The sequence below is a fragment of the Lithobates pipiens genome, unplaced genomic scaffold, assembly GCF_037356315.1.
Source record: "Lithobates pipiens isolate NorthernLeopardFrog02 unplaced genomic scaffold, aLitPip1_a1.2 Scaffold_3, whole genome shotgun sequence".
Lineage (NCBI taxonomy): Eukaryota > Metazoa > Chordata > Amphibia > Anura > Ranidae > Lithobates > Lithobates pipiens.
Window position 1 is genome coordinate 85,378,914 of NW_027507790.1, and position 20,031 is coordinate 85,398,944.

At 39.4% G+C, this 20,031-nt stretch overlaps 1 protein-coding gene across 3 annotated transcripts in view; it reads left to right on the top strand.

Moving 5' to 3' along the window:
• Nucleotides 1–20,031, top strand: part of ATP2A2 (ATPase sarcoplasmic/endoplasmic reticulum Ca2+ transporting 2) — a 76,470-nt gene that overhangs the window by 48,165 nt on the left and 8,274 nt on the right. Inside the window, exons 18-20 of one of the 3 annotated variants that reach the window (XR_013263880.1) lie at nt 330–463; nt 5,287–5,404; nt 5,503–7,115. Coding sequence is in view for 2 of the 3 variants with exons in the window: in XM_077461991.1 (XP_077318117.1) it covers nt 330–463; nt 5,287–5,404; nt 5,503–5,772 (522 nt within the window). In the remaining variant the exon portion in view is untranslated. Of the gene's footprint in view, nt 1–329; nt 464–5,286; nt 5,405–5,502; nt 7,226–20,031 lie in introns of those variants that run through there. The other 2 variants (XM_077461992.1, XM_077461991.1) reach the window with 2 other exon arrangements.

Genomic DNA, 20,031 nt, shown 5'->3' on the forward strand with positions numbered 1-20,031 from the left:
ATGGGAACAAATTAACCTACCAGGATGTCTTTGGGGTGTGGGAGGAAACCCATCGCACACTTTCTGAAATTATGTAGGCCATTCCTGTCACATTATCTTGGTTTGTAAACCTGTGTGCTTGAATGTGCCCCCATGACACTGGTTGCTATAGCTCAGCAACAAATAAGTATTTTGCTCATATCTGTACACCTTTCTAAAAACTGAATTTTTATCTTAAAAATCTTTTAATAAAAACTTACTGCGAGTAAAAATATATGCAGGCTCCTTTGAATAATTTGACTAGCGATTGTGTCTGCTAATTCGGTGTTCGTGTTCCTTTTTCCTTCCAGAGCCATTTTCTTCAGTGCAAAGAGGACAACCCAGAATATGAGAACGTTCAGTGTGAAATCTTTGAGTCTCCTTACCCAATGACGATGGCGCTGTCGGTCCTTGTCACTATTGAAATGTGTAATGCTTTGAACAGGTAAACTTAACTGAACATCAATGGTTAATTCTGGTCTATTATTTACAGCCAGTATCTGAAATTCCAGTATAAGACTAGCTTTCTGAAGCTCCATATTTGTTTAGGCTTGCAACCCCTACCTTCTTCCTCCTAGGCTACAAGCCTAGTGATGAGTCAATCGGGGGCACGCTTATGTGGGATTGACTGCAACTATAGATGGAGGATGCATCAGCCTAGTATGTTCTCCTCCTAAAATTAGAAAATGTATAATATACTCACAACCTGTGTATAAGCTCATCAGAATAGATCAATGTACTGAATGCCAGGGTTCTTGCATATCAGCTCAACACATCTCATGGAGAAATAGTATAAGTCCAGAAGGCTAACACGTTTTGGGGAACTTGTCCTCTTCATTGGGGCTTTCAGCATTCAGTATCTCGATCTATTCTGATGAGCTTGTTTGTGAGTATATTATGCATTTTCTGATAATGTACTAGCTTGGTGTGCCCTCTGTCTATTTATGGTTGCAGTTGTCCAGACTTTTAAGATATGTAGAAGGAAACTAAATGCCTTTTTAATCAGTACCACATTCAAGAGCGGGAGGCTTTTTTGTCTTATCTTGTGGCATTGGAATGAAAATGTGTCCACTACCCCAAGTAACGTCAGTAAAGATGTTGGTTGTGACAAGAGGCATGTCCTGGAACTTTATGGAGCATGTCCACAAAGTATCCTTGTTCAGTGTTGCTTTTCCCATTTTGGTTTCACTTTGAAGTGTCATTAACACAAAGTTTCCGTTAATGGAGATGCACTTCCTATGTGGAAAACAGATGGCTGAGGAAATTTGCAGGTTTTCTTAATAATGACCTGATGCAATGGTACATGTGGTCCCACAATGATTTACTGTATGCTCAGTTTGTCTCCTACTGTATATGGAAACCTGGGCTTCAAGGATAAGTTCACCTTTTGTAACATGTTACACCCTGAATAAGGGTGTAACCTGTTACTGTTGCAGCAGACCTTGTACCCCCACACCTAATCTCCTTTTGTGTCACATCATTTATTCACAAATTTCAGTGACCTGATGAGCGCTTTAGGTAGTTCATTGATGCTTCCTATCGTGTAATTGCCTGCCCATACGAGGTCCAAGCAGACATTGCACTTGATATCTGATGGGGAGTCTCTCAGGTGGAGAAAATGTACCATTTTAGGAAAAGAAAATAAGGTAATTTGAAATTGATGGCAACACCACATTTAAAAATAAATAAATAAAAGGTTGGTACAAGGCAACAAAAAGTTGGCAAAGTGGTAATAAAAGTAGAACATTTTCCAACTAATTGGGCTAATTGACAACAGGACAGTAACATAATTGGGTAAAAAAAGCATCTTTAGAGTGTCAGTGACTCAAGTAAAGATGGGTAGAAGTTCACCAAACTGAACAGCTGTTGTCGAACAATTGCAGAAAAATGTTTTGCAACGTAAAATTGCAAAGACCCAGCACATGTCATTGTCTTCCTCTCTCTCTGTGGGAGTTTGGATATTTCTCATGTGCCACATTAAAGTGGAAGGAAATTAGCAGCGCAGCTTCTGTGGTGCTTGCCGCTGTCAGTCACCTTCCAACATGTTAAAAAAAAAAAAAATTGCAAAGACCATTAAATATATCCTCATCTACTGTACATAATATCAAAAGAAATCTGAAAATCTGGAGAAATCTGTGTGCAAGGGACAAGGCTGAAACGCAGTATTTGATGCCCATGATCTTGGGAAAAGGGGGGGGGGGGGCATAGATGGCCCCACAAAAAAACTGGCATGAACTCAGGAATACTTCTAAAAATCATTGTCTGTCAACACAGTTTGTCAAGCCATCCAAAAGTGCAGGGTGAATCTCTATCATGCAGAGAAGGGGCCATATCTAAACATGATCCAGAAACTGAATCATATTGTCTGTGCTCAATTCAAATTGTCTGTTGAAAAGTGGAAAACTGTTATGTGGGCCAGACGAGTCTAAATTGGATTGGATTATTTTTGGCAATCCTTGACCCCGCATTACCAGACTAAAAAGAAGGACCTTCTGGCTCATCAGTGCTCAGTTCAAAAGCCTACATCTCTGATGGTATGGCAGTACATATGGAATGGGCTTCGCGCACATCTGGAAAGGCACCATTAATGCTAAACAATATATTCTGGTTTTAGAACTGCAGTGTCTCCCATCCAGATGTCTTTCAGGGAAGACCTTGCATACTTCAGCAGGACAGTGCTAAACTGCATCTGACAACAGCATGGCTTCAAAGTAGAAGAGTCTGGGTGCTTAACTGGCCTGCCAGCAGTCCAGACCTTTCACCATTTAAAAGTATTCGGCACATCTTGAAACAAGAAATACAACAAAAATATGGACAGCATTGCTCTGGTTTTCTTGATGAACATGGCCCTGTCCCAATTATTATTTTATTCTATTTTTTCACTTTGAAGTGTCATTAACACAAAGTTTCCGTTAATGGAGATGCACTTCCTATGTGGAAAACAGATGGCTGAGGAAATTTGCAGGTTTTCTTAATAATGACCTGATGCAATGGTACATGTGGTCCCACAATGATTTACTGTATGCTCAGTTTGTCTCCTACTGTATATGGAAACCTGGGCTTCAAGGATAAGTTCACCTTTTGTAACATGTTACACCCTGAATAAGGGTGTAACCTGTTACTGTTGCAGCAGACCTTGTACCCCCACACCTAATCTCCTTTTGTGTCACATCATTTATTCACAAATTTCAGTGACCTGATGAGCGCTTTAGGTAGTTCATTGATGCTTCCTATCGTGTAATTGCCTGCCCATACGAGGTCCAAGCAGACATTGCACTTGATATCTGATGGGGAGTCTCTCAGGTGGAGAAAATGTACCATTTTAGGAAAAGAAAATAAGGTAATTTGAAATTGATGGCAACACCACATTTAAAAATAAATAAATAAAAGGTTGGTACAAGGCAACAAAAAGTTGGCAAAGTGGTAATAAAAGTAGAACATTTTCCAACTAATTGGGCTAATTGACAACAGGACAGTAACATAATTGGGTAAAAAAAGCATCTTTAGAGTGTCAGTGACTCAAGTAAAGATGGGTAGAAGTTCACCAAACTGAACAGCTGTTGTCGAACAATTGCAGAAAAATGTTTTGCAACGTAAAATTGCAAAGACCCAGCACATGTCATTGTCTTCCTCTCTCTCTGTGGGAGTTTGGATATTTCTCATGTGCCACATTAAAGTGGAAGGAAATTAGCAGCGCAGCTTCTGTGGTGCTTGCCGCTGTCAGTCACCTTCCAACATGTTAAAAAAAAAAAAAAATTGCAAAGACCATTAAATATATCCTCATCTACTGTACATAATATCAAAAGAAATCTGAAAATCTGGAGAAATCTGTGTGCAAGGGACAAGGCTGAAACGCAGTATTTGATGCCCATGATCTTGGGAAAAGGGGGGGGGGGGGGCATAGATGGCCCCACAAAAAAACTGGCATGAACTCAGGAATACTTCTAAAAATCATTGTCTGTCAACACAGTTTGTCAAGCCATCCAAAAGTGCAGGGTGAATCTCTATCATGCAGAGAAGGGGCCATATCTAAACATGATCCAGAAACTGAATCATATTGTCTGTGCTCAATTCAAATTGTCTGTTGAAAAGTGGAAAACTGTTATGTGGGCCAGACGAGTCTAAATTGGATTGGATTATTTTTGGCAATCCTTGACCCCGCATTACCAGACTAAAAAGAAGGACCTTCTGGCTCATCAGTGCTCAGTTCAAAAGCCTACATCTCTGATGGTATGGCAGTACATATGGAATGGGCTTCGCGCACATCTGGAAAGGCACCATTAATGCTAAACAATATATTCTGGTTTTAGAACTGCAGTGTCTCCCATCCAGATGTCTTTCAGGGAAGACCTTGCATACTTCAGCAGGACAGTGCTAAACTGCATCTGACAACAGCATGGCTTCAAAGTAGAAGAGTCTGGGTGCTTAACTGGCCTGCCAGCAGTCCAGACCTTTCACCATTTAAAAGTATTCGGCACATCTTGAAACAAGAAATACAACAAAAATATGGACAGCATTGCTCTGGTTTTCTTGATGAACATGGCCCTGTCCCAATTATTATTTTATTCTATTTTTTTCTTAAAATGGTACATTTTCTCAGTTTAAATTATTTGATATGTTTTCTATTGTGACTAAAATATGGCTTCTAAGAGTTGAAAATCATTGCATTCTGTGTTTTGTCAATTTTACTCAGCGTTCCAACTTTTTTGGACTTGTAAAGTACTAATACTGTAGAGGCCTAACTGCTTGAACAGGTGTCAAGGATATGCAACCATTTTCAAATTAAATCTTATTTTACTGTATTATTTAATGTCTGTAAAGGGTCTCCTTTTGATATGTTTATAGCAAGAACTAATCTCATTTAAGTGGACTTGGTTTGTAATGTAGAAGACTTTTCACTACTTTTTGTGTTTCAAACCGCTTCAGCATTCCTGTAATATGTATTGCATAGCACTGTTAGTCTAGAAAACCTGTGGTCTTGTATTGCAGTCCATTATACATATTCCTTGTTCATTACATGTAATTTGTACTTCTGATAAGGTATCGGTTTCTCGCAAAACTAACTTTTTTTTTTTTTTATATATATATATTAAAAAAAAAAATAAAAAAAAATGGAATTATCTGACTTCCACATAATGGTTTAGATTTTCTTTTAATAAGAGTGTGATTCTTAATTTGGAATTGTGTGTTTTGCTTTATTACTGTATTTTAATGATTTTAATGTGCAGTAAACAGTGTTAACATCCCTTCTTACAATTCATTTCTCAGCTTGTCTGAAAACCAGTCTCTTCTGAGAATGCCTCCATGGGAAAATGTGTGGCTTCTGGGCTCGATTTGCTTATCCATGTCCCTCCATTTCCTAATTCTTTATGTTGAACCATTACCTGTGAGTATACCTGCCTTTTGCAGAATTTGCACTTCTCTTGCACATTTCAGAAATGTTCTCACTGACTGTTTTTTAATTTTGTTCTCCATTTTCTATAGCTCATCTTCCAAATCACTCCATTGAACCTGACTCAGTGGTTGATGGTGCTGAAATTCTCATTACCGGTCATTCTTCTGGATGAGACACTTAAATTTATTGCCCGTAACTACTTGGAACCCGGTAAAGAGTGTGAAAAGCCTGATGCCAAACCGTGCACTTTTTCAGCATGCACTGAGGGAATTTCTTGGCCGTTTGTGTTTATTACCTTACCTCTGGTTACATGGCTTTACAGCACCGACACTAACATTACTGAGATGTTTTGGTCTTGACTGACGTTTTTTATGGAATGGAAATGTTTAACTTAACCAATTCATTTTTTGTTTTTTATTGTTTAAAGCAACTGTCTATTTCTGCTGAAATTTCACATGAACATAGTGCTGGTGAAGGCAAGTTTTTGTTTCTCATACTAGGTCTGATTTTGCTTCCCCCAAACACACACCTCTTGACTCGATTCTGGAGAAGAGGTGCCTCACTTTTTTTTTTTTTTTTTTTTTTTTGTTTTGTTTTTTGTTTTATACATATACACTTAGTGTTCATGTACAGAGAATTAACACTATTTTATGCAAATATTTTTTGTAGATGGGGAAAAAGCATGTACAGTGTTCTGTTTCATAATATTCATTCTCGTTTAAAAAAAAAAAGGAAAAAAAACACCCAAACACAAGGAAGTGAAAAGGAACTTTAATTTGATTAAATGGACATTATCTGCAGAAAAATAGTAGCAGATTTAGGGAAAGTGATTACATGTCTAAAAATACAACGCATGATCTGTCTTTCTGCATGGTCATTTGGATTTGGTTTGATATCATTAATGCTGTCTTCTTTAATGGGCTTTTTATATAGCCATAAGCCATTTTTTTTTCCTGCACAAAGCAGATAACTGCTACCTCAGTCAGTATTTTTGTTTTCTAGGCTCTCATTTCATTTTTTTTATTTTATTTTTTGTTTTGTTTTTGTCTGTTTACACTGTTTTCCATAAGAGGTATGCCTGTTGCTTGTGCAGCTTATTCTACACCCATCTAGTTCAAATAAAATTTCTCCCATAGATTTTTAAGTTTATTTATTTAAATGTCTAATGTATTTTATTGTAAGACATTTTCATTTTGCCAGTGTTGCCCATATCATGGGCTATACTTCTCATCCTAGACGAAAATAAAAACCATTTTAATGGACAGAGAAACCAATGTCTTGTCTTAAACTGCTTTATCACCCAAGTTCCTTATCCCCCCCCCCCTTTTTTTTTTCCTGCATTAGAACATACTGTGTGAATGTGATCAAATAATTTGCACTGCAAAGATAAAGTTGGATCTTCTTTCATTTGTTGGCACACAAGCATCCACCTATTATCATTGCAGGTTATTCTGCTAACTTGTATTACCAGAGTTGGGGAGTGTAACTTTGTGTATTTAATTTTTTTTAACTTGTAAATAGAACATGACCAAATGAACATATTGTATAGATCTATTTTTATTTGAAAGTGACACTAATGACCATCGTTTAACTGTTAGAGCATGTTTTCAGGTTGATTTCCGTCAGCCTCCAAAGTTTAGATCATTAATCGTCCTAATTGTGGTGTTTTTTTCCAAATGCATTCCAACACTCATCAACTAAAGTGAGTATTTATTGCCTTTTAAACACTCCGTCGTAGCCAGTTCATGTAACATTGCCAGAAATAACAGTCTGTATTGTTGCTAAAGAATAAAAGTGGTTAAGTTTCCCATTGCTTTGAGTCTGTCCTCAACATTTCATACACATGTACTTAACAGGCCAATCACCTTTGTTGTCTCAACACCCAGTTTTCAGAATAAGAGTGCAGTTCTTTATGATCCAACAGTAATTTTATTATGGGTCTTCTTAACATCCAAGCCAGTATTTCCAGTGTTTGGCTACTTTTTCTCTTATTTCTTTTACCAAATAATTAAAACTGATACAGAGGTACTTTCTAGGGCCAGTTCTTCTTTTAGATCGGGGATCTGCAGTTAGCGGACCTCCAGCTGTTGCAAAACTATAAGTCCCATCATGCCTCTCTTTGGGTGTCATGCTTGTGGCTGTCAGTCTTGCTATGCCTCATGGGATTTGTAGTTCTGCAACAGCTGGAGGTCCACTAATTGCATATCCCTGTTTTAGATTCTCTGCTGTTCTTGAAGAAATGTTCACTTGTTGCTCACAACATAAAGAGATTTTCAGTATGCTGTTCTAGACTTTCAGGTACAAATTTTTAAAATTGAAATCTACTTTCGGTTTAATGTCTGGGAATTTGAGAATTTCTTTAGTTATGCCCCACTGATGCAGTGCGGTTTGACCTTTTCTGTAACCAGTGAGGTTACAGAAAGCGCTACAAAACCAATGGACATAGAACTCCGTGAGGAAGCTCAGCTAACCTCCACCAAGCTTGCAGGTACTGTATGCTACACCCGCAGTGTGGTCAAACCGCAACATGTCATTGTGAATGCTTGCAAATATAGCTTGCAAACTCGTGACCGAATTGATTGTCACATCTCAGCGTGAAAGTCAGTGGGAAATGTTCTGATCCGGTAATGCATAAAGAGATTCCTATGGGAAGATCTCTTCATCTGCCTACAGAAATGAAGAAATCAGACAGATTTTGCTATAGGTAGATGCAGGAAAAGTGTTACCCATCACTTTGAAAGTCTGCAAATAAGATAATAGTGGTAGATCAGTGAGCATGTAGCATTTCTAGTTTAGTTCACTGTACTGTGGGTGCTGAAAGGCAGTTAAAGTGGAAGTAAACTCCCCAATCGTTTTCAGCCAAAGAAGCTGCCATCTTTGCCTCTGTTTAATCTTCAACTGCTATGGTGCTGCACATGTGATTCGTTATGACACCAGCCATTGGATGGTTTGATAATTTGGCTGAGAGCACAGCCAATGTGTAGTTGGCATTCCCGGCATGCCTTTTTTTTTTTTAACTGTTTAAATCGATGGGTTTACTTCCACTTTAAAGTGGAGCTAAATCTTCCCTATCCTTTTCAGCCAAGGAAGCTGCCGTTTAGGCGGTTTTAACCCCTGCTAGCGGCTGAAAAAGGGTTAAAAGCGCCGCTGCGGCGCTTTGCCGGTGGTATAGCCGTGCTGTCCCATTGATTTCAATGGGTAGGAGCGGTGAATATTCCGCTCCTTTCACCACTCCAAAGATGCAGCTAGCAGGACTTTTTTCACTGTCCTGCTAGCGAACCGCAGGCTTTCACACTGGAGTGAAAGGGGGGCGGTTTTTTCAGGAGCCATTGTTAGCGCTGTAGCGCCTGAAAAACGCCCCAGTGTGAAAGGGGCCTTAAACTCTGTTTGACCTGCAACTGCCATGGTGCAGCACATGTGATCAGTTATGACTCCAGCCATTTGATGCTTTGACAGTCATATGTTTGACATTGTAAAAGTTACATTCCTGGCATGCCAGGGATCCTAACTGTTTTTTGTTTTTTTTTAACTGTTAAATCGGTAGGTTTCGTTCTGCTTTAAATATGAATTTTCCTTCTGCATGGACACAAAGGATTCAAAATGTAAATCCTTTTATGTTCAGCAGGCATAACTCATGTTCTTATTGATCATTTGACATGGATGCTGCATCCTCTGGTTGACTAGTTACTCATTTGGGCCCCCTTTTTTACACAACATTCTGCTGTAACATCAGTTGGCAGGATGCAGCGATATTCAATGGCACCCTAACAAACCTTGCCATTGGACATGTGCTGCAGGGTGCCACAAAGCATGGTAACAGTTCAGTGTGTTACAAAAGAATAAATAGTACATGCACCAAGGCACGGAACGCGTGTGTGCACTGGTTCAGCACAACAGTATGAATGGGGCCTTATATAGACTATATTGTCAAAAGTATTGCGACACCTGCCTTTACATGAACTCTAATGGCATTGCAGTCTTGGTCCATAGGGTTCAATATTGAGTTGGCCCACCCTTTGCAGCTAGAAGAGCTTCAACTCTTCTGGGAAGGCTGTCCACAAGGTTTAGGTTTTGTGTGTCTATGGGAGTGTTTGTGAGGTCAGGCATTGATGTTGGACAAGAAGGCCTGGCATCTCAAAGATGTTAGGTTGAGGTCAGGACTTTGTGCAGGTCAGTGAAGTTCCACCATTCCAAACTCGCTCATCTGTTTTCATGGACCTTGCTTTGTGCACTGGTCCAAATCATTTTGTGGAGGGGGGGGATTATGGTGTGGGGTGGTTGTTCAGGGGTTGGGCTTGGTCCTTTAGTTCCAGTGAAGGGAACTCTTAAGGTGTCAGCATACCAAGACATTTTGGACAATTTCATGCTCCCAACTTTGTGGGAACATTTTGGGGATGGGCCCCTTCCTGTTCAAACATGACTGCGCACAAGTGTACAAAGCAAGGTCCATAAAAACATTGCGTTTGGGGTGGAGGAACTTGATTGGACCTGCACATAGACCTGACCTAAACCCAATAGAACACCTTTGGGCTGCATTAGAGCGGAGACTGCAAGCCAGGCCTTCTCGTCCACATCAGTGCCTGACCTCACAAATGCGCTTCTGGAAGAATGGTCAAACATTCCCATAGACACACTCCTAAACCTTGTGGACAGCTTTCCCAGAAGAGCTGTAGCTGCAAAGGGTGGGCCAAATCAATACTGAATCCTTCAGGCTAAGACTGGGATGCCATTAACGTGCATGTGTGTAAAGGCAGGCGTCCCAATACTTTTGACAATATAGTGTAGTTAAAAAGTCACTCCACCTTCCTCCATTCAGTTTTACTCAAGTGATTATGGGAGCACTTGTCAATTCTTATGTTATAGCAGTATGTTAACATTGTATGTTATTGTGACTCTGTTGAACATGGCTCTTAAGATGTTGATTCATTGTTGCATTCAGAAAAAATAACATGCTTTTATATAAAGTGAAAAAAAAAATGCAGCTATATATGGACCAGGTCAGTAGCCTTAAGCACAGGGCTCTATTTAATTGCCTCAGCAGGATGACTCGAAATGTGAGATGGCTCTTCAGACATATCAGTGTGCAAATTTACAGCTTTCAGTGGCTGTGCATTAAAAGCTGACTTAATATAAGATGGCTACAATCTGATCATGAAGTTTAGTAATGTTTTCAATCACCAGTCTAGTATTCTCATGCATTGTGGGCAATACTTGGCAAGGCTCAGAATGTATGGGCATAAATGTCTTATGGGAGAATATGCCATATTTTTCGGGTACTTTCACACTGGGGCAGGGCTGGAGTTGGCAGTAAAGCCCCGCAAGCTGTTATAGCGACGCTTTTCAGCTGTTGGCGGGGTGACTTTTAACCCCCGTTGGCGTCCGAAGAAATGGTTAAAAGCGCCTGTGTTGTGCTGCTGAAGAGCTGCCCATTCATTTCACTGGGCAGGGCGATTTTGAGAGCAGTGTATACACAGCTCCCGCACTGCCCCAAAGATGCTGCTTGCAGGACTCTTTTTCCCATCCTGCAAGCGCAGTGCCATTGTGTGCTATTTTTAGCACTAAAATGCCTGAAAAGTGCCCCAGTGTGAACGGGATCTTAGTCTTTACTGTGGCAGACTATGGAAGAAGTGTTTTATTTAACTCCAAAGACCTGTCTGCTTTTTTTAGGCTGCATGGGCTGTTTTTGGAAGAGCGTTAATGTGATTTGATGATTGTAAAAAAGACATGCTTTTAGTTACCAGGAAGATGGGACTTTAATTCCAATAATGAAGGAAAAAAAAAATGCTTTTAAAGGGTACTCGCAATATGTGACTAAGAGCAAAATCCATCAGTAAAACGGTTAATGTGCAAGTGTATTAACCACTTCCATACCGGGCCAATTCTGGCATTCCTCTCATACATGTAAAAATCCAATTTTAATTTTTTGCTAGAAAATTACTCAGAACTAATATATATATATATATATATATATATATATATATATATATATTAGTTCTGAGTAATTTTCTAGCAAAAAAATAATTATTTTTTTTAGCAGAGACTATAGGGAATAGAATGGCAGTCATTGTAATTTTCTATGTTGCACAATATTTGCGCAGGAATTTTTAAAACGCTACTTTTTTTGGGGGGGGGTGGGAGCCCTTTTAGGAATTAAACTCCAAAACACTAAAATTGGCCTTTTTTTTTTATTTTTAATGATTTTTTTAATATAATATGAAAGATGATGCACTGAGTACATAGATACCTAACATGTCATGCTTTAAATTTGTGCACACTCCTGGTAAAATTTGGTACTTAAAAAATCTCCATAGGCTACACTTTCTTATTTATTTATTTTTTTTATTTATTTTTTTACAGGTTAGCAGTTTAAAGATGCAGAGGAGGTCTTGTGCTAGAATTATTGCTCTTGCATTAACGTTTGTGGCGATACCTCACGTGTGGTTTGAAAGCTGTTTACATATGCAGGCGCAACATATTTATGCATTCGCTTCTACGTGCGGGGGCATTTTAAAAACCATTTCGTTTTTAGCTTTGCACTTTACCTTTTTAATTCTATTTCTTTTTTCATCACTTTTATTTCTATTACAAGGAATGCAAACATTCCTTGTAATGGGAATAGAGTATGACAGGTCCCCTTTACCCCAGAGATCTGGGGCCTAGGAGTTCATCGAATCTCTCCTCTGGAAAGCATGAAAGCAAAAAAAAAAAAAAAAAAGCAGCTCTGAGGGATCATCTGGTCTGCGGTAACCTCTATGGTAAACAGACACCACTGGCGGTTTTATTCTCTGCCGGCCGATCGGCAATCAAGCCGATATGATGAGGGCTTTTACTTTGCAGGGAAACGCCTGCTGAAACAAAAAAATATCTGAATGATGCCCGCAGCTGAAAGGCATCTTTCAAATATCTCTACTCACAGTCCAGGACATATGACGGCCTACAGGCTGGAAGTGGTTAAACCACAAAACCTTAAACCAGGCATTTTTAATTGTCAAGAGTAATAAGACTCCCCTTGCTGCCTTTGTTGCTGCTCTTCACAAAATTGGGGAAAGTGCACACACAGTGCAGTAGAGATAAAGCTTTAATATTAAAATCAAATACAAAATTGGTGACTCAGAATTTAAAATGGCTTGTACTCAATGCTGCCCAGCATGAACGCCACTCTGTTTTCACACTTGTAGTCCTGGATAGCAGCACTATCCGATGGAAGAGTGTCTATAGCTGAAGGATAGACCAGTGCTCTGTAAACAGGCATGGCGTGTTGCAGGAAATTTCCTGGACAACGTCACCTGTATGGTGGGCATAGCCATACCCACCGCACTGCCCGTATGTGTGGTCACCCAGGAGGTTTAATGCAACATGCTGTGCCTGTGTACAGCATTCTGGTCTCTGGAACACATTATTCCACTTTTTAGCAGCAAGCCTAAATGAGTTGTGTGGGTTTTTTTTTTTTTTTTTTTGTTTTTTTTTCATGGTACACCGTGAATGCATCCGGAGCTTGAACAAGGCTGCAGGAAAATGTATATTTAAAAGTTAATTATTCTGTATCAGCATTTCATTTCAGATAGTTGGGTGAACTTTATTTTTTTTTTATATTTAAGAAGATTTAAATCGCAAGCCTTGAGCACTGCCCAGACTTATTGTGGTCAGAATTTGATGACCGCCACTGATTATTGTGATTGCAACGCAATTTTGCATTGCAATCACAATAATCGGTGGCGGTCATCATATTCTGACCGTTTATATCGCTAGCCTTGATCGCTGCCCAGACGTTCTATCTGCTTCACCACTATTCCCCAGTTTTGTGACGGCAGCTCAGGCTATTTTTCACTGATTCAATCATGCATGTCTGAGACTCTTGGGGGGGGGGGGGGGGATATATATGTATGTATGTGTGTGTGTGTGTGTGTGTGTGTGTGTGTGTATATGTAAATTTTTTGCAACCTTATATTTAAATGGCTTGTAATGTACAACAACTTGTACTTTGGCATTTGTAGCCTTTGCTACACTAGCCTTTGACACACATGCATATTCTTTCCTGGTTAAGAAAGGTATTGTACATCCAGTAAGGAACACTAAGGCAGATGTGTGAAGGTTTCTTGGAAAGTCCTTATTTAATTTTCAAACCCTTAACTGCACAGTGACAGGAATGTAATTGATGGCTATGGGCAGCAAACAATTTTTCCTATAGCACAGGTAAGACGCTAGGCCTTCAAAAAAAAAAAAAAAACTGCCCCAACTTGGAAAACATGTTTTAATCTTATGCAGCTGGATCAAAGAAAACCATCTTGTTCATAGCAACCATGGAGGGGTCATTTTTCTATTCAAATTACTAACACCTACACTCTTCTTTGTACCCTTGTATCAATAATAATCAAAGCCTCGTCTCTAAGCGAAAAATAAAAAGAACCCTAATGTCATTCTGCACAATGGTTCTGCAGATGTTCTGAAAAATATGTATTCAACTTTAATAGAACACCAGAATGTGCTGCGGATAATTGTGCTGATTTTCTAAAGAAGTTGAAAATCTTCACACAATACATGAAACCATCATATGTTTATGGAAATATCTGAGTAGTCAGAACTTCCAATCACTATCCTACATCTGTCTGATCAATAGGCACCCAGACAGTGCTGTTTAATCTGCTATATTAAAGTTCATGCTAAACGTTTCAGCGGTTCGCAACCCGTTTTAATGCTGCTGCTTGGAGTCCAGATTTGTTGATTGTGTGTACTGAAGTTATCCTTTTTATGAGAACGTTTTATGGCAATTTGAATTTCAGGATAATTTTATGCCTTTTAAATATTCAGTCCTCCCAAAAGTTATTTCTTTGTTAAAATCTGGTAGGCTAATGCCGCGTACACACGACCGGACTTTTCGACATCAAAGGTCCGACGGAACGATTTCGGCCGACCATTCGATCGCGTGTGGGCTGCAGCGGACTTTTGATTTGCAAAAATCCGACAGACTTTAGAAATGGAACATGTTTCAAATTTTTCCGCCGGACCCAGTTCCTACCGAGAAATCCGCTCATGTGTATGCTAGTCCGACGGACAAAAACCGTCACGAGGGCAGCTTTTGGCTACTGGCTATGAACTTCCTTATTCTAGGCCAGTTGTACGTCATCACGTTCGAATCCGTCGGACTTTGGTGTGATTGTGTGTGGCCAAGTCCGTTCATTCGGAAACTCCGTCAGTACTCCGCCGAAAGTCCGTCGGACCTAGTCCCTCAAAGTCCGGTCGTGTGTACGCGGCATTAGTCAGCTGCTGACTTTAAACATTGCTCCCTACTTTTTTGCTCCACATACTCTTACATGGTGGGTGTTCAAACAAAAATAAAGGGTATGTAAACGCAAATTCTAATGTTGTGTGATCTCCCATTTTGCCTTTTTAAAGTGGTAGTAAAGCTTTTAAAAAAAATAAAATAAAAATAAAATAAAAAAATTCTACTTACCTGCTCTGTGCAATGATTATGCACAGAGCAGCTCCAATCCTTTTATTTTCAGGTGCTCCTGGCTTCTCCCCCTAGAGCAGTGCCCCAGAGAAAGCCACTTGCCCTGGGGGCAACACTGCCGGCTTGCTCCCAAGCCGCTGCTCCTACCCATCCATAAGACACCTAGAGCTGTGGCTAAATTAGATTTACTGGCATGATCAACAGGATGTTAAGGGTATTGATAGACTGCATAATATATGTATTTCGTTTTGCCCAGAGTTTCTTTAAACACTTCTTGACCTGCCACCATCATTATACTGCATTAAGGTGGCTCGTTCCCGCAAATCGCTGTAGATTGAACTCACTTTTGTGGGGGCACACTCCCATTGGCCAGCAGGGGGAGCCAATCAGCTGGTCCAGCGGACTCTGTCGGCAACCCGCGTTCGTTCCCTTCGATTGTGTAAACAAGGCAGATCTCCATTCTGACACGGGAGAGCACACAGATCCTGCCTTTCTGCTATGCAGGAAGACAGATCTGTGTTTCCCCCCCCCCCCACTCGGTCTCCGTTTGAAAACACAAACTGGGAACACATTTAATCTCTTGATCACCCCTGATTTTAACCCCTTCCCTGCCAGTGTCATTAGTACATTAACGGTGCATATTTTTAAAGGGTCAAATGTCAGGTGTTCAATCTGTCCACCGCAATGTTGCAGTCCCACTAAAAATGACTGATCGACGCTATTACTAGTAAAAAAGAAAAAATGCCATTTTGTAGACGCGATAACATTTAAGCAAACCAATCAATATACGCTTATTGTGATTTCTTTTATTCCCCCGCCCGCCCCCCAAACAATATGAAGCAGAAAACATACATATTTTTTAGTTTTCTATAAAAAAAAAAACAGAAGGTAAAAAAAATGATTTTTATTTTTTTTCTCAAAATTGTCACTCCGTCTTGTTTTGGGTTTTGTGTCGCATGACCGTGCAATTTTCAGTTAAAGCAAGGCAGTGCCGTAAATTCTCCCGTGGCTGAAGTGATTATTATGGCAATTTTCCACCAATCTTTTGGTTGATCTGGGTGCCCTTTTAACAGTGTATATCCTTTTTTAAATCAAAAGCTGGTTGAAAATTAGCAATGTTTCTGGAACAAATCTTAGCTTTGTCCTAACAGAATTCATATATTTAAATTTAGGTACTGCCACAGATGTTTTACACATGGGCTTTTTGGGAGGACATTTATGGTGGTTACTGCAGTTCATGACACGAGTGTGGGGTGTGTTTTTTTTTTTTTTTTTTTTTTTTTTTTTTTTTTTTATTATTTTTTTATTAAGCTACTGGACTTCTACAACGTTCCGTTGCCAGAGAAGAAAAGTTAGAAGGGGTTCACATACTACTACAAAAAAAAAAACTCCAAGGTTCCAAACCTTTACCACCTTCCATACTTTGAAAGTGAAGTATGGCCAGAGCTTTTTTGGGCTATACTTCTATTCCAAGTCACAGGAGTGAACTTACTCCTGTATACACTGTTCCTGCAGCGGTGCTTTGTGGGTGCATATAACCCATTTTCGGCTGTTGGGGTTAAAAGCGGCTGAAAAGTGCTGCAAAAACCTACAGTATAGCGGTGCTTTACCGCTGATGCCCCAGTTTGAAAGTAGCCTAATGCCCCGTACACACGACCAGACTTTTCAACATCAAAAGTCTGACGGAATGATTCCGGCAGACCATTCGAACGTGTGTGGGCTGCAGCAGACTTTTGATTTGCAAAAGTCTGACAGACTTTAGAAATGGAACATGTTTCAAAATTTTCCGGCAGAACTCTGCCGGACCCAGTTCCTACTGAGAAATCCGCTCGTGTGTGTGCTAGTCCGATGGACAAAAACCGATGCTAGGGCAGCTATTGGCTACTGGCTATGAACTTCCTTATTCTAGTCCAGTCGTACGTCATCGCGTTCGAATCCGTCGGACTTTGGTGTGATTGTGTGTGGCCAAGTCCGTTCATTCAGAAAGTCCGTCAGAACTCCGTCGAAAGTCTGTCAGACTTAGTCCCTCAAAGTCTGGTCGTGTGTACGCGGCATAAGAGTTTCAATTTTGTATGCATTTAGGCAGGCCCTTGCACTACATGGTTTTGGTAAATCTGAAGACAAAAATCTGCAGAAAATCGAATAGTGTGTATGGGGCTTAAGAATGCCGTTTGTTCAGTTCAGTCATGTGATCCCCTAGTTCTCGGTCTTGGAGACCAATGTAGAACAGCTGCAACAAAAACGTGAGTATGTATATAATTTTTATTTTATTTTTATTTATTTTTTTATATAACCCCAAGCTTCTTTTAATTATCTGTTCCCTTGCTGTAGAAATTCTACAAACTTCCTGCCCTAGTTACACAACTGAGAAGTGAGTCGGCAAAGAAACATTGGCAATAAAATTTTTGATTTTAAACATTTATTAAGGATTTAACCATTTGCCACCAGGCGACATACCATTTGTGGTTAGACCTGGATGATGCCTCCCCATGCTGGCGCGCAAAGGCGAAAAGCACATGTGTCCATCTATATGTAAATGGTGATCGCACCACGAACGTCAGATTGAAAGCAATAATTCTATCAGACCTCATTTGAAAGCAATAATTCTATCAGACCTCATTTGTACATCTAAAGTGGTAAGCTGTAAATGTACATAGGTTGTCACTATTTACCCGACGTAGCATCATCTTTTATATTTTATCAAACATTTGGGTATTATAGTGTGCTTTTATGCATTAAAAATCATTGTGTGTGTCCCCCCCCCCCCCCCCCCCTCCCAAAAAAAAATTGCAACACGCACAAAAAACAAACCAAACATAATGGTTGTGGGAAAGTAATTTTCATGCAAAAAATACAGATTTTTACATGTATGTAAGAAGTGTCAGATAAAGGTCCGATCTTCAAGTGGTTAAGATGCAATATATAGTAGATAAATCCAGTGCAAGAAAATAACACTGTTAATATCAGTACACCAAATATTTGTTAAGAACCCAGCACTAATATCAAAATGGCTCGTGGGAAATTTTACACTATTCTGTCTTTAACTAGTTCCAGACTTTGGGCATACTAGACATGCCCAAAAAACACCATTGTATACAGGACTTGTGTAGCAAGTCAAGTGTCGCTGCCCTGCTGCTGGGACCCTCCCTCGCCATATATAGCAATTGTCTGCTCTGATTAGACAGGATTACTGAGCACTCTGAGAAAGTGTCAGCAGCTGCAGATGTCAAAAAAAGCAGTCTGAATCTGTGTTTATAAACACTGCTCCAGATATGGAAAGCTACAAAGTAACAATGCTGTTTTTGTTTCATTTTGTTAATTTGTCTTTGATCGGCAAATTATAACAGTTAAAGGAACCTGACAAGTAAAAATAAAATGATTTTAAGAATGGATTCACTTTTTGGTAAAAAATAATTGCACCTCCTTTTGCAGGTATAAAATGTGCATTTTGTTTTAGTCTGTAAAAAAAATTGCACCAGCGATCAGTAGATCTGCTGGTGCCATGCAGGTCTCCCGCAGATCTGCCAATGTATCTGCTTGCCCCTACATCCCGTACGGGTAAGCCGATATAATTTTGACAGTAAGCATGAATGAACTACTATGGCGCTCCACAGCGCCGTGGTAGTTCATTGAAAACTACAAATTGACAGTGCTGCAGACGGAGCCCCGCTCCACCACGTTTTTTTCAAAATTGTGATGGCGGGTGGGAGAAGAACCCCCCCACTAGCTGCTACAGCTGGGATCTGGGAGGTGTCGGGGCTGGCCCGTTCGTAACACGTAACACGTTACACACTGAATATGGATGAAACATTACGAAATGTGAACTTATCCTTTTAACCCTTTGTTTTAATTCAAACTATTGTCGTCATTTAATGTTTCTTCTGTTGTTTTTTTTTATTTTTTATTATTACAGTTAATATTTAAACTTATTTTTATATATTTTTGTTCCTTTAAAAATGCACAAAATTGATAAAAATATATTTAATTAGGAAGTATTGCAAAATTTATAATCGGAATCCTAATTTTAGCGTAATTTTAAGCAGGACAGAATAAAGCTTCATATACACGGGACATTGTTCTACCTCCTCTTGAATGATTTAACCTCGACAGCTAGACACCGGCGTCTAAAAAGCAAATGCCCAACTGCTCCTAAATGTCTGTTTAGCAGCATCAGTGTACATGAGGCCTAGGGTGCACACTTTTTTTTTTTTTTTTTAAATGAACACTTCCCACAAAAAAATGTGTGATAAACAGCCTTGTTTTGTCTGTAAACAATTTATATGTATTACCATGTTGTCTTTAGTAATGACAAGGAGATTGATCAATAAACTGGTCCATAGCAGAAATGTAAAAATTGCTCTGGTCTATAGAGCCTGAACAGGTGTGCCAGGCGAAGTTGTGGCTGGAGTTGAGTTTTACTCACTCTTGTTCGTTTTTAAAATTGTGCTCGACATTGACTTGTGGTTTAAGATGTATTTATGATGTAAGCCACAGAGCATTAGATGGTCCTAAAAGCAGCTATCCCACTTTTACTGCTCATTCTGGTAATTGTAGGATATAAAAACATTCACAATTTAGGAAACTTAATGCTCAGTCTTGAGAAGAGTTTCAGTTTCAAAAAGGCAAAAGGTGCATCTACAGGTACAAGTTGTTTTAGCTCTTTTTGCTCCATCTGGAATTTTTTATTTTATTTTTTTTGGTGAACTTTAAGCTGCACCGCTGTTTCCTAATGCATTTAGTTACAGCTGCTGGTACAGCTAGCTGCCTTCTTTAGAAGTGCTAGTGAAAGCGTTTTTGCTAGAAAGAGGTTCAAGCCTACTATGTCCATAAATGGTTAGAGTAAAAGCAAGCATTCCTAGTGACCAAGCTGTGTTTAACTGCACAGTCTGATACATTTAAGCTGCCAGGAAAGTCTTGTATGACTTTTTTTCCATTGCATTTCATCAATCTTTCATACTATTTTACCTAATTACCTCCATTTTAAGTAAGAAAAAATGCATTTTAATTTGAAACCTATTTTAAAACGTCTCGAGTAAACAAGTTGATAATATTCCTTAGAGACAAACCATAATTCCTTCATAATGGGATTTGGGTATCAAATTAGTACTAAACTGTGTGGTGGAAACTATTGTACATACACAGTCAAAAAGGCCAAGGTAAATGCAAG